Source organism: Serinus canaria, chromosome 2 (assembly GCF_022539315.1).
Source record: "Serinus canaria isolate serCan28SL12 chromosome 2, serCan2020, whole genome shotgun sequence".
In the NCBI taxonomy this organism is placed as follows: domain Eukaryota; kingdom Metazoa; phylum Chordata; class Aves; order Passeriformes; family Fringillidae; genus Serinus; species Serinus canaria.
The window spans coordinates 33,724,627-33,736,742 of NC_066315.1; the positions used below are offsets into that span (position 1 = coordinate 33,724,627).

A 12,116-nucleotide genomic window follows, 5' to 3' on the forward strand; every position below is an offset into this window, starting at 1 on the left:
GGGAAGATGCCGAGTTTTTGCTGTCTCTGGAAAACAACGGAAAGCTGTTAAAATTTAGTAAAAATGTTCTGGGCAAAAGTGAGAGGAAAGTTGCCGCTGCTGGGAAGACACACAGAGAGAGAGGGAGAGGGATGACTCTGTAATTGTTGCCTTTATCAAGGCTGTGAGATTAACTACTGGGATTTATTCTAAAGTGACCCATCACCGAATTCATTTCTGCTTGAACTTTCGGTGAACCTGAGATTAAAGAGGGGAGAGCAGCTAAGCAGTTTGTTGTTAGCTGCCTTTTCAACAGCCCTTTCAGACTGAGTAAATATTGATCGGTTTCAATCTGATTGCCCCAGAGGAAAACACCAAAGCATCTCAATAGCCTCCAAAAGTAAACTTTAAAGGTGAACAGCAGAAATGGCCTTAAGTATGATAGGAAGATACTAAACTCCGTTTGACATTTGAATGCGATTTGTGTTGACGGATTTTGATGAGATGCGGGTTTTTTCTTCATTTTTCACGCTGAGATTCTAGAGATTATTTTTTTAAATTTTAAAATGTGTAAAAAAAAATCCTTACAACCTGAAGGGTAAATTAGTGCCTTCATTGAAAGCGCTTTGTCGGGGAGCTTTAGCGGTAATTTGTGGTAGAACCTATAAACTAGAGATTTTAATTTTTCTTCACCGCACCCCTGAAGCCGAAGATTGATGGTATCGAAATAGTATTAACGCTAACAAAATGAGACAGGATCGGGAGGTTTGGAGCGCCTTTACTTGAAATGTATCATGACTGCGGGGTGGGGGGGTCGGGAATGGGAAATATGTATATATATATATGTTTATGGGGTTTGGGCTTGGAAAGAGATGGGATTCTTTGCCCGCGAATCGCGAATCTCAGATTGAGGCACTGACAAGCGTCTTGTCTCTTGTATTTAGGCTGTAATTTATAGCCGCTCTTTCTAACACATTAAGTCAACACCGGTGGAATCGAGTTGTAGATCCGGATTCCAGCAATGTTTAGACCCAGATTTCGATATTGAAATGCCCTCATTGGCATGTTAATGCCACTTTAACACATCCAAGACTCTGGAAGAAGGCCATCTGTTTTGCTTTGTGGCTTTACACTAATAAACAAAAGGTAAAGTATATGGCAGGCGGGGAAATGAAAGAAATAGAGGCATCGGCGGGAGCCTTTGGAGACAGCCCCGCTCCCTTGCAGATAGCTCGGCTCTTGATATGGCCGCCGCGACTTGCAAATCAGGGCTTGTCTCTTTTGACACCTAAGTGAAGAAAATTTCGTTGACTCTCTGCGGATCCCGCAAAGCGAGGCTTGCGTGGGCAGACCAGCCCCAGGAGAAGCCCGGTAGCACTTCCCGCAGCTGGGCCGGGTGAAGGAGATGTTAGGCGTGTTTGCCTTGTGATTCAAGAGGCATCAGTGACTTGAGACATCCACCGTCCAGCTGAGCATGCCTCTGCTGTGTCCTGTCACCCAGGTTCTCCCCACAGAGGCTCCTCTCCCTTCCCCACCTGCTGTTCACTTGACATTTCTTGGAACACTTATTATATTTACCTGCGAGAGCTTTCTCTTGTACACTGGCGGGGGAGGGGGGGGAGGTGCGGAGAAAGAGGGGAAGGGACGATGGAATGGGCTGGGGATAACACCAAAAACACACTGGGAACCATCTCCCACTTTGGCATCCCATCAAGCACTGGGGATAGCAGCTTGGGGTGGGAGAGGGAAGAAGGACAAGCTTAGTGCCCGGGCTAATTAAATGCTCCGTCCTTGGAGAGGGGCCTGCAGTGTAAGGAAAGACTGGCTGAAGAGAGTTTCTGCTTTTGAAGGGTGCTCTGTTTATTTAAGTGTCAGCATCCATCCCGAGGTGAAAAGGTTAGCACTTGACCCAGGAAGTTCTCCTGTTTGTGCTTCAGAATTAGATTGGGATCATAAATTCCTTCCAGTTACAGAGAATGGAGAGAAGTGCCTTATATTGTCTAAATATCATATTATTTGAGCATAGGAGAGGAAGAAGTTTTGTGTGGGAAGTCAGATTGGGCAGCCAGAGCTCTGACCCTTGACAAAACAACATAGGAGGGGTTGTGAGACTCTTATTCCCTTTCCCCCTTGGAAAGACCCCAGTAGAAGAAAAGAAGGGAAACAAAAGTGCTGAGCCCAGCCTGTGACTCAGCGCTGACGTCACGCAGAGGTAGGCAGACAAGGGCTACCTGAAAGTGGAATATATTTATTACAGACATTATAAGGACCCGTAAATCCTACCCTGGATTCCACCACTGGTGGAATCACAGGGCCTTTCATGATTGTACAGAAAAATCAGGAGGACATTTTGCTCACACACGACAACTGATAGAACTCAGTGTACCCGCAGTACAGCAAAGCACGGTGCGTCATGCAAAGGTCTGGACACCAACCACAGAAATTATACATTCATTTGGCCATTTGTCACATTCACGAGTAGTTTGAAAAGACATCGAGTCTAAAGGAAGGTTAATATGAAAATAGGAAGAGGCGAGGTCTTTTGGATGGTTGTACCCTTCAGCTGCTCATCATCCAAGACAGCTTTCGGGGCAGGGGAGAAAGGAGAGGGAGCAAGCACACCGGGCAAGGTTTAAAAAACCTAGTGCAATTGAAGCCTTGTTTGTCACATTTAAAGAAATAGCGCTACTTTTTTGAGGTATCTGCTTGAGCTTAAGACGTTTACTTGATACGGTCGTCTACTTTACCAGTATAAAAATGGATCCAGTTTGGCGAATGTACTCACCCTGCTTAACCTGATAATCGAAACATCATTCTAGAAAAATCTGTAAAAAGATAAATCTCTTGGACAAAGTATTTACAAGCAACAAACTCATTGACACGAACAAAGAATACATTAAATTAAGGGGATGAAAGTCCTATAAGTCGTGTAAACACTTGCAATAGTGCATCTCTTTGTGAGGTTATGTACCCTAAATAACCTGTCTTTCACTCAGGGAAACTCGGTGGAGCGTCCTTGCAGTGGAGGAGGGAGACCCTTACGCCTATGACAACGCAGCTCCACCAACAGAAAAGGAAGGGGGGGCCGGGAAGAAAATTCCCCTGGCACCAAGGCGCCGGGACCCGGCGGAGCCGGCACCCCCGGGGCCGGACGGCGGCGGAGGTAGCGGGGGAGGGAGCGGCAGCTCGCCGGGACCTCACGGGAATACCGACCGAGCGACCGACCGAGGGACCGACATAACGGCGGTGTAGGGACGCGTGTGCCTCGCCGGCCGGGGCGTCGCGCAGGGCGGCCGTCGGGGCGCGGCCGGTCTCAGTTGGAGGCAGCGAGCGTGTCCGAGGCGGAGGAGGCGGGCGAGGCGCTGCAGGGCGAGGAGCAGGACTTCTCCGACGAGTCCTCCGCCTTCTCCTCGCAGCCCGTGGGGGTGGCGGGGGAGATGGGCAGCAGCCCCTCTTTCTCCCGTTTCTTTTGCTTCATCCGCCGGTTCTGGAACCAGATCTTCACCTGCGTCTCGTTGAGCTGGAGGGAGGCGGCGATCTCCACCCGCCTGGCCCTGGTCAGGTATTTGTTGAAATGAAACTCCTTCTCCAGCTCGGTGAGCTGCTTGGTGGTGAAGTTAGTTCTGACGGTGTTGGGCTGCCCCACGAAGCCGTACTCGCCAGCCTTGCCTGCGAGGGGACATGCAGCGGTAAGTAAGTGAGCGCAAATGATTTATAGGCGATGTAATCAATATGTCCACACCGGCCAAGCGATAGGGAGCAAGAACTTCTTAGGATAAGAGGGAAACCCCGGCAGGGTGAGTGATGGAGTGCGAGGTGCTAAACCGGAGTCAGCCTCTAGTGTCAGAGCAAACTTGATAAGTGGTTTATGAATTACCAGAAATATGACCACGGGAGAGGAGGAGAAGGGGGAGTCAGGAATAAGTGAGGAATAAGCGGCGCTGGCTTTCAGCTCCGCGGGCAGGCAGCCGCGACTGCTCCCAGAGGTGCGGCCGACCTACCTGCCCAGAGCCCCGAGGGATACCGCGCCTCTTTCCCCGCACCCTCGGCGGAGAGAGAGAAGAGCTGCCCCCGCCCCGGCGCTCCCGCCGGCCACTGACCTGTTTTGGGTGGGTTTCTTTTCACTTTCATCCAGTCGAATGTTTGCGCCGGCGGCGAGGTCTCGGTGGAGGGGGAACGGGCGTTTTCCCGGTGGCCAGCGTGGAGGGGAGACAGGGCATGGTTGTAGGTGCCCAGGGGCAGGCTCTGCTGCTCCTGCCCGTAAGGGGGAGGCACGTACTGAGCGGAGGCCCCCGCGTAGCCCTGGTGCGGGAGCGGGTGCTGCGCAGCGGCGGATGAGGAGATGCTCCCCGAGTACACGGCGGGGGCACAGGGAGGGAAGCCGCCGCCCAGCTCCGCGTCCTGCCCCAGGGGGTAGGGGCCGTACGCCGGTCCGAAGCCCTGCGCGCTGTAGGTCGGGCCGCAGCCGGGGTGCGCGTAGGACACCCCCAGCCCGCCGTGGTGCTGGTAGGCGGCGGGCTGGGCCGGGGTGTGGTGATGGTGGCGGTGGGGGCTGATGGGCACCCCGCGGCCCGCCAGAAAGCGGTCCTCTCCGCTGCAGCTGCCGGCGCTGACGGCGCAGGGCTGGAAAGTTGTAATCCCGTGGTCGGGGTGGTAGGCGCGGGCGGCGCAGCCCCCCGCCTCGCCGCCGAGGACGGGGTACTCGAGGAAGGAGCTCATCCTCGCCGCGATCCTCTGTCACGCCGCCACCGGGTCTTCAGCGTCCGGCGGGGCCGCGCCAACTTTCCCACTTCCTCCATGGGGCCGGCAGGAAAATGACACGAAGGCGCCGGCAGCGGGCAGGCACGTGGGGGGCGGCAGCCAATGGCTGCGGCGCCCGCGGGGCTTCCCCGGCTCCTGTCGCTGAGACAGCGCCGCGTCGGGGACATTTAAACGCCGAGCGCTCCGACCGCCGGCACCGAGGGGCAGGGAGGCGGTGGCGGTGCCCCCCCAGGGGGTGGGGGGCGGGCCGGGCCGGGCTGTACACACACACCCCCGCCGCGACAGCCCCCTGGGTCTCGTCCGCCAGCTGAGAGAGGAAGGCAGGAGAGACCTGGAGGCTGCGCCCGGCCCGCGGAGCCCACCGGCCGTCCCCTGCAGGGTGAGTGCTGCTGCCAGGGTGCCCCAGCATCACCCTACTGTCGGCGCTGTCAAGCTTGCACCTCTGCTGCCAGCCAGCCTCCGGCCAGGGCAGCGGCGCGGGGTGGGGGTGTTAGAGGACGCGACTGCATCCACGGCACTGGGCGAGGGATGGGGCTGGGAGAGGCAGAGACAGTGCTGAGAGCATCAGCCTTTGGAACGGGAATGAGAATGGGACAGTGGATGCAGCTGGGGACTTCTGCCGGGATAGGAATTGAGATAAGAACAGGAATGAAGGTAAGGATAAGGTAGAGAACAGGCATGGGACCGACGATACTGATGTAGATGGGATGCGGGTGGAGGTAGAGACGGTAACAGTGCCGGTGCAGAGGGTCTCGCTGGTGCAGCCCCGCCGCAGTCCCAACGCGACGCCACGCCAATAGTTAAAGGGCCTTGTCCAGCCGCATCACCAGGCGGCCGCGGACATTAGCATGGAAATGAGGCGCTTTCGGGACTGACGGCCATTGTGCTCTCCCAGGCTCACCGGCCACCCTCTGGCCCTCATCCCTGCTCCCCCCGCACCTCCGCCGGGCTCACCCTCGCCAGCCTAGGGCTGGGGTAGGGAAGGAGGAGCCGGGGGCAGGAGGACGAATGATTGGACGGGGACCCGGGGGCTCCGCAGCCCATCTGCTGTGCTCCCGCAGCGCCGCTGCCGCCCGCCCTGGGACAGGGTGGGAGGACCGCTGTCCGGGGTGTCGCGGGTCGCAGCCCGAGGAGGCGACCCGGGACGGGGGCAGAGGAGCGGAGGGAGGCGCAGGGCCGCCGCCCTGGCCCTTTTGTCCCTGCGCTCCGCCACCCGGGTCGGCGGTGGGGAGAGGTGGCAGATGGCCAGTGGCAGAAGCGGCCCCAGGACCCTCGGGAACCGCGCTGAGCATCGACTCCAACCCACTCCTCCCCAACATCGTGGGGAGGTGGGTCAAAAACTGGGTCCGTGGCCGGAGATGGAGGGATGGCGGTGAGATGTGGGCTACGACCTCATATGCGTTTTACGTATGCGGAAAGGCAAAGGGGGGGTAAAGGCCGGGCATCCGTCTGTCCAGCGCACCCAGCATTCTGCAGGCAGAAAGGACGGTACCAAAAGTCTTCGAAAGAAGTTCTGCGAAGCGTCAGCCTCCGAGAAAGATGGATGGAAAGTCATGTCCCCTGACACTAGCCCCAGGAGGGGCTACCTCCTCCATTTCTGCAGGTGCCGACTCTTACGTCCCTCTGTTCTCACGCTCGATCCTTGCTTGTTTTGAAATCCAAAATGTTCTTCCACCCCGCCACCACTCCCCGCTCACGAATACACAGGCACACACCCACATACACACCCTCAAGCTCCTCCCTCCCACACGAGCTACGACACAGCAACACTAGGTGCAAAGCTCTCCTTCCCACCGCTGCTATGTCAGCCCTTATCCCACGGCATCTGCACGGCCGCTCTGCTGCCAGCCAAAACCGAAGGGCGCCTCTCTCCACCACGCGTCTGTCCCGGTGCCCTCAGTACGTCTATTTGTTCTGATTTACTACAGAGGCAGGGATGGTTAAGGGCCCTCTGGAAAGGTTCAGTTTCTTAAACTGCAGGGGGGCGGAGTGGAGGACAAGAGCAACAACACTCCAGAGGCATTTATGATTTTATACTGCGCCAATATTGGTTATGGTTATAGCTGTAAACACATTTATTTCATTCTTGTAAACCAGTTGTGATAAATACCACATAAAGCAGAGAAAAGAGACAGCGATTAAGACTGCTTACTAATAAAAGGGCTGACATCTTCTCAGTGCTTTTTCCTTCAGCCAAGAAAAAAAAAATACTACTATTAGCTTTCTTTTACCCGTAAATTCCGATGAATCACTTTTCTTACAGTCTCCAGCATCCTGAAGTCCTTTTCACTCTGCCTTTTTGGTGCCATTGTCTCTTGTTGCATTGTCTCTCTGGCGGGGCTCTCGGGTTTTGCTGCCCGCACTAAGCATGGGGGCAACACCATGAGAAGGGTCGGAGCAGAGGAGGAACACACACCACACCCTCCCTCCTCCGCGGCCAGGCGAGGGGGAACTACTGCCCCTTCCCCCTGCCCTCAGGCCACCCCGGCCCCTCCGCGGCTTCGCTCCGCGTTTCCTGCCACGGAACTGAGGCTGAAGGGGCGATCCCGGCTGTTTAGGCTTTTCCGTGGGAGTGTGGCCCCGCTGTGGCCCCAGAGTTCACCCGGAGCCTCGGAGGCTGCTCCTCCTTGCTAAATTCCCCCATTTATTTAAATTGAGTTTGTGAGAAGTTTAAACCTTGTAGCCCGTTTCTTTTTTCTTTTTATTTCTATTTTCTTTTTGTTTGATGTTTCTAGGGTTTGTTTGGGTTTGTTTTTTTTTTTTTTTTGGTTTTTTTTTTTTGTTTGGTTTTTTTTTTTTTTGTGGGGGGGGGGTTTTGTTTATTATTTGGGGTTTTTTTTAGTTCGTTTTGCTATGGTTTTCTTTAAGCTTAGTCAGCATCCGGAAATCTGAGCACAAAAGAAACCCCAACCCTTACACGAACGTTGCGGTCCAATTTAACCCAGTGGCAGAGGAGTGAAAATGCCGGTGAGGCTTCTCGCTTTCCGCAGGGACATGGCTAGAGCAGAGGGAAGGAGGAGAACCGAGGCCGAGGTTTCACCGCGCCCGCAGCTCAGCCAAGCTGTTGTTTTAAAGGAGCAATAAAAGTGAATTATGACTAAACGCCTTCTCACTTAATGGTTTTAGACGGGGATCCCCAGCCTCGGCAAATACGTAAGAGGATTTTTATTTGTGAATGTGTTCCTGCAATTGATCTCTTTGATGACATTCTCATTCATAGAAAGAGTTTGATTTATGACTTTCGGAAGAATTGCGTTCAGCCCTTCCAACTATAACCCACGCATCCCAGCTCCACAGCGAGTTACAGGGCTGGGAGACAACACGGCTCGCATGGACGGACAGCAGAGCCCCGTTCACAACCCCCCACCCAAGCCCCACTCATTTGTGTAATGCACTCACTCGCACTCACGCAAGGAGCTGCGACCGTCCCCGCCCGGGATCCCCCGGCCCCGGGGCGGCAGAGCCCCGCTGGCATCTGTTGCACCGTTTTAGCCCGAAGAAAGGGGCTCACCCTCCACTTTGGGGTTCGGCAACGCCGGCTGCCAGGCAATTTGGTGGAGATCTCTGAAAGCCTGTCTATGCCGCCTCCAGCAGAAGAGCGGGGAGCCCGAGGAAATCGGAACTTTAAAGTGAGAGTTTCCCCTTTTAGTTATCAGTCTTTCACCTCTCAAGGAGGCTTACACACAAAAACATCTTCGGGTCTGCCCCCGCACCGCCCCCGAGAAGGATGGAGCGGAGAGGCCGGTTCCTCCCTAAATATTTTTTTTTTCTTCCCCCTGCCTTTCTGCCACCCTTTTGATTTCACAGGCACTAACTTCTTTATTTCCTCTCCTCCTAGGGCTCATTTCTTGGATTACTCAGCACGTGAGAAGTAACCAACCACATTCTTTGTGAGCTCTGATATTTTAAAAGATACGTTTTCTGAAATATCTTGCTGGCTGCTAAGCACTACTTTCTAGAAAAACAGGATTATTTTAATTTTATTTTTTTAAAAAGCACCTTTCCTTTCATTCATGTAACAGGCTGGTTTCTGATAAGCAGGAGACGCTTATCCTACTGAGTCTCTGTTACGTTCTGCCTGTACCAGAGAAAGTCCTCATTCCTGCTTTTGTTACAGCTCAGGTTTTCCAAGCTTTGTATCCTCACAGAGATAAGATGCCACATTTATACATTAAAAGGAACAAATCTCCATCAAACCTGTGAACGGTTTTAATTTCTTTAGTTTGTTTTTCCTTCCCTTCTGAGAATCCTTATAATAAAGAAAATGAAAGATTTTTTTCCTCTCTAACGAATGTCCTAAATTTCCAAAAGGGAAGAGCTCGTTGTCAGAACGTTGAATTTTGATTATTAGTAAATTAATAGTGGAAGGGATGGGGAGAGATACCCGTCATATTATCCATCTTGAAAGCAGAAAGAGAGCAGAAAGAGAAAGAAAAAAGAGAAAGCTCCTTGTAGCAAACAAGAATTTATTCTACCAAAAATACTTATGACAACGCATCCTAATGTAATACAAAAATAAAAAGAAAGTGAAGATACATTCCTATATGATCACTTTCTTACAGACCTCATATATTGCTTTCATAGAAGGACCTAGAATGTGGCTAGGTTAAAATTGAACACAACTTAAACTTTATAAGAAACGGCCAAATGGCATATCAGAGGGAAGTAACAAACAGAAAATAGTGAAGAGGGAAAGGGAGGGGAAACATAAAATTAATTCACTGGGGGGAAAAATTAAGAAGAATAAGGAGGAGAAAGCAGGACCCTTGGAGAGGACTTCTTTAATTTCTTAGTAATTCAGATGCTGCAAGTCAATTGTGGTGAGTGTGTCTGTAAAAAAGTCAAAACTGTCAGCAGAGATATCTACGGGACTGTCCAGAGATCCTGGCAAACTGGGGGAAACTGCATCTGAAAGCTGTAGGCAGGAATCTGTGGAGAAAACGTTGAAGTCCTGTAAAGAAGGGACATCTAGGGCCTCAGGACTGTCATTGTTCAGGCCAGCTGCACAGTTCTGGGCCATTGTTGAGAGGCAGTTTTGAACAGTGGGTGACTGATGTTGAAAATGTTTCAGATTTTTCTCATTGCTCGTTAAAGGGGAAACGGGGAAAGTTTGGGATTCGCCATTGTGCGCATTCTGCGCCTGCTGCTGGGAGAGGGCATTCTGCTGGAAAGAGTAGCCTTCCCGCTCCAGGAGAGCGCCGGAGACGTTGCTGAGGGCTTGCTCGAAGAGGGATTTCTCCTCCTCCTCCTCTTCCTCCTCGTCCACTGCTTTTTCGGGGTCCTCTAGGTTCTTAAATTTCCCCTCGCTGTTTTGATTCTCCTTGCACTGGGTCTGTCTCTTGTGCTTCATCCTCCGGTTCTGGAACCAGACTTTGACTTGTCTCTCAGTCAGATCCAGCAAGGCTGCAATCTCAACCCTCCTTGGTCTACAGAGATACTTGTTGAAATGAAATTCTTTCTCTAGCTCCAAAAGCTGGGTGTTGGTGTAAGCCGTCCTCAGGCGCCTAGATCCACCGCTACCGCTATCGGGGATTTCAAGGGGGTCTGTTAAAAAAGAAAGAAAAAAAAAAAAAGAAAAACACCACCACCACAGGCACCCCAAAGCATCCCCGCCAGAACAGCTAAAGCAGAGGCACACGGACACACATACAAAACAGATAAATGCACGGATTGAATTCAGCACCCCAGCTCATCGCATCCCGGGGGGGTGGGGGGAAGTGCTCTCTCTGCATGTATGTGTCTATATCTATATGTCCATATAGCATAAAATAGCAACTGCAACAAAATGGCCGCCTTTGGATGCAGTAAACCCATTGTGTTGCACTGCTGAGCGCCCGGTGCTGCGTGCCCCTCGGCCACCTCCGCCAAATCGCTGCCTCCAGCTCCCCAACCTCCCCACACCAGAGCAAACTTTATATTAGCCATACCGCAATTTATAATTAATGCATCAGCTGCTTAGCTGAGCGGGAGCAATCTATCACTCTTCATTACTGTCAAATATCCTAACTCTAGGACGGCGAGACAAGAGAGGTCAGCTCCAACTCAAATAAATCATCCCGCATTAGGCAAGTTTGGGGAAAGTTTGGGTTTCCACCGAGCCCCGCCAGCTCCGTCCTTCCCGCCCGCCCGCCCTCCGCCTCGTCCCCCCGCGAAGCCGGGGGGATGCGGGGAGCCAAAATAGTGGCCCGGCTGGGCTGGCGGCTCGTCTTTGGACTGACCTTTGTGGCTGAGGCAGGCAGGTCCAGCGGCTGAGGCGGAGGCCGAAGCGGGCGGCAGCGCGGATCGCTTGGACGCCTTTTTCTCTTTCATCCAGGGGTACTCCGGGGGCGGCGGGGCGCCGGCGGGGCCCGGGCTGCCGCTGCGGCCGCGGGGGCTCGCCTTGGGGCGACCGCCGCCGCTGTGGCGAGGGTGGCTGCCGGGGTTCAGGCTGGGGATGGTCTGCTCGAAAGGAGGAGGAATCAGTGTCGAGTGTGAAAGCGTCGAGTTCTTGATTGATGAACTTTGAAATGTATCACCGACAGGGGGAAAAGATGTCAGGCACTCAGCAAGCGATGGCTGGCTATTGATAAAACCGATCTCTCGCTCAAATGCGAAATTCATGGCCTTCAACTGGCAGCCCCCGCGGAGAAAAAGTTCCCTCGGATTCAGGGGCCTCGGGGGGAGGGGAAGGCCCAGGAAAAAGGAGAGAGAGGAGAAAAAAAATATAGCATAGAAGATCGCTGGTGGGGTGTTTTTTTTCTAATTCACTGATTACAGCCGTATGGGGACCGTGCTACTATTAAACTATTGAATTCATGGAGACAAGGTTGAAATTGGACCGAATTGGCTGTCACATGATTGCCTCTGCCCAATGACAATTTGGGCTTTAATCAAAAGAAGCCACTGTCTGTTTGATTGATCCAAAAAAGTCGGGAAGGAACGCCTCATTGGGGGCCAGAAAGGCTTTATTTACACTTTTTTTTAAAAGAGGAAATGATATCTCGAGTATCTATCCCCTTGGCGTCCTAATCTGAAATGATCGGGGGTGGGGAGGTGGGTGCGTGTGCGTGGATATGTTTGTGAGAGAGGCTGCGAGAGTGTGTGTGTGTTTGTGTGTGTGTGTGTGTGTGTGTGTGTGTGTGTGTGTGTGTGTGTGTGTGTGTGTGTGGCTGCTTGTCCTGCAGCCTGCTGCCTTCCTCGCATCCACCCGTACACTCTTCTCTCATTGTTTGGGACTGTCAGGAAAACGCTTTGCACCTCACAAATCATTTAAGCACCTCAATCTGACGCCTTGAGTCATTAACAAAGTAATCCATTAATCTTCAAAGTTTTGACACCGTCAGGCCCCCGCATAAGAAGTTGCACCCAGGCAGGAGTCTGAAGCAGAGGGTCTTGAT

General features: G+C 52.9%; 2 protein-coding genes and 1 long non-coding RNA gene across 3 annotated transcripts; 1 reads left to right on the forward strand and 2 right to left on the reverse strand.

Moving 5' to 3' along the window:
- Window positions 1–3,260: 3,260 nt before the first annotated feature.
- HOXA1 (homeobox A1) lies at window positions 3,261–4,931 on the reverse strand. The gene is made up of 2 exons (XM_009086353.4): window positions 4,080–4,931; window positions 3,261–3,648 (listed from the first exon to the last, which is right to left on the reverse strand). Exons 1-2 carry the CDS (start codon window positions 4,696–4,698, stop codon window positions 3,293–3,295), a joined length of 975 nt encoding a protein of 324 aa, XP_009084601.2. The 5' UTR covers window positions 4,699–4,931; the 3' UTR covers window positions 3,261–3,292.
- A 2,615-nt stretch (window positions 4,932–7,546) lies between these two features.
- LOC127059175 (uncharacterized) lies at window positions 7,547–9,593 on the forward strand. The gene is made up of 2 exons (XR_007776729.1): window positions 7,547–8,369; window positions 8,579–9,593. It is a non-coding gene; the product is annotated as an uncharacterized LOC127059175 (long non-coding RNA).
- HOXA2 (homeobox A2) lies at window positions 9,187–12,011 on the reverse strand. The gene is made up of 2 exons (XM_009086067.4): window positions 10,959–12,011; window positions 9,187–10,284 (listed from the first exon to the last, which is right to left on the reverse strand). Exons 1-2 carry the CDS (start codon window positions 11,338–11,340, stop codon window positions 9,530–9,532), a joined length of 1,137 nt encoding a protein of 378 aa, XP_009084315.4. The 5' UTR covers window positions 11,341–12,011; the 3' UTR covers window positions 9,187–9,529.
- Window positions 12,012–12,116: the final 105 nt, after the last annotated feature.

Coding starts and splice junctions, on each gene's coding strand:
- HOXA1 (XM_009086353.4), bottom strand. CDS start 4,698: ATGAGCTCCTTCCTCGAGTACCCCGTCCTCGGCGGCGAGGCGGGGGGC. Junction 3,649..4,079: donor AAGAAACCCACCCAAAACAG/GTCAGTGGCCGG, acceptor GTCCCCTCGCAG/GCAAGGCTGGCGAGTACGGC.
- HOXA2 (XM_009086067.4), bottom strand. CDS start 11,340: ATGAATTTCGCATTTGAGCGAGAGATCGGTTTTATCAATAGCCAGCCA. Junction 10,285..10,958: donor TGCCTGCCTCAGCCACAAAG/GTCAGTCCAAAG, acceptor CTTTTTTAACAG/ACCCCCTTGAAATCCCCGAT.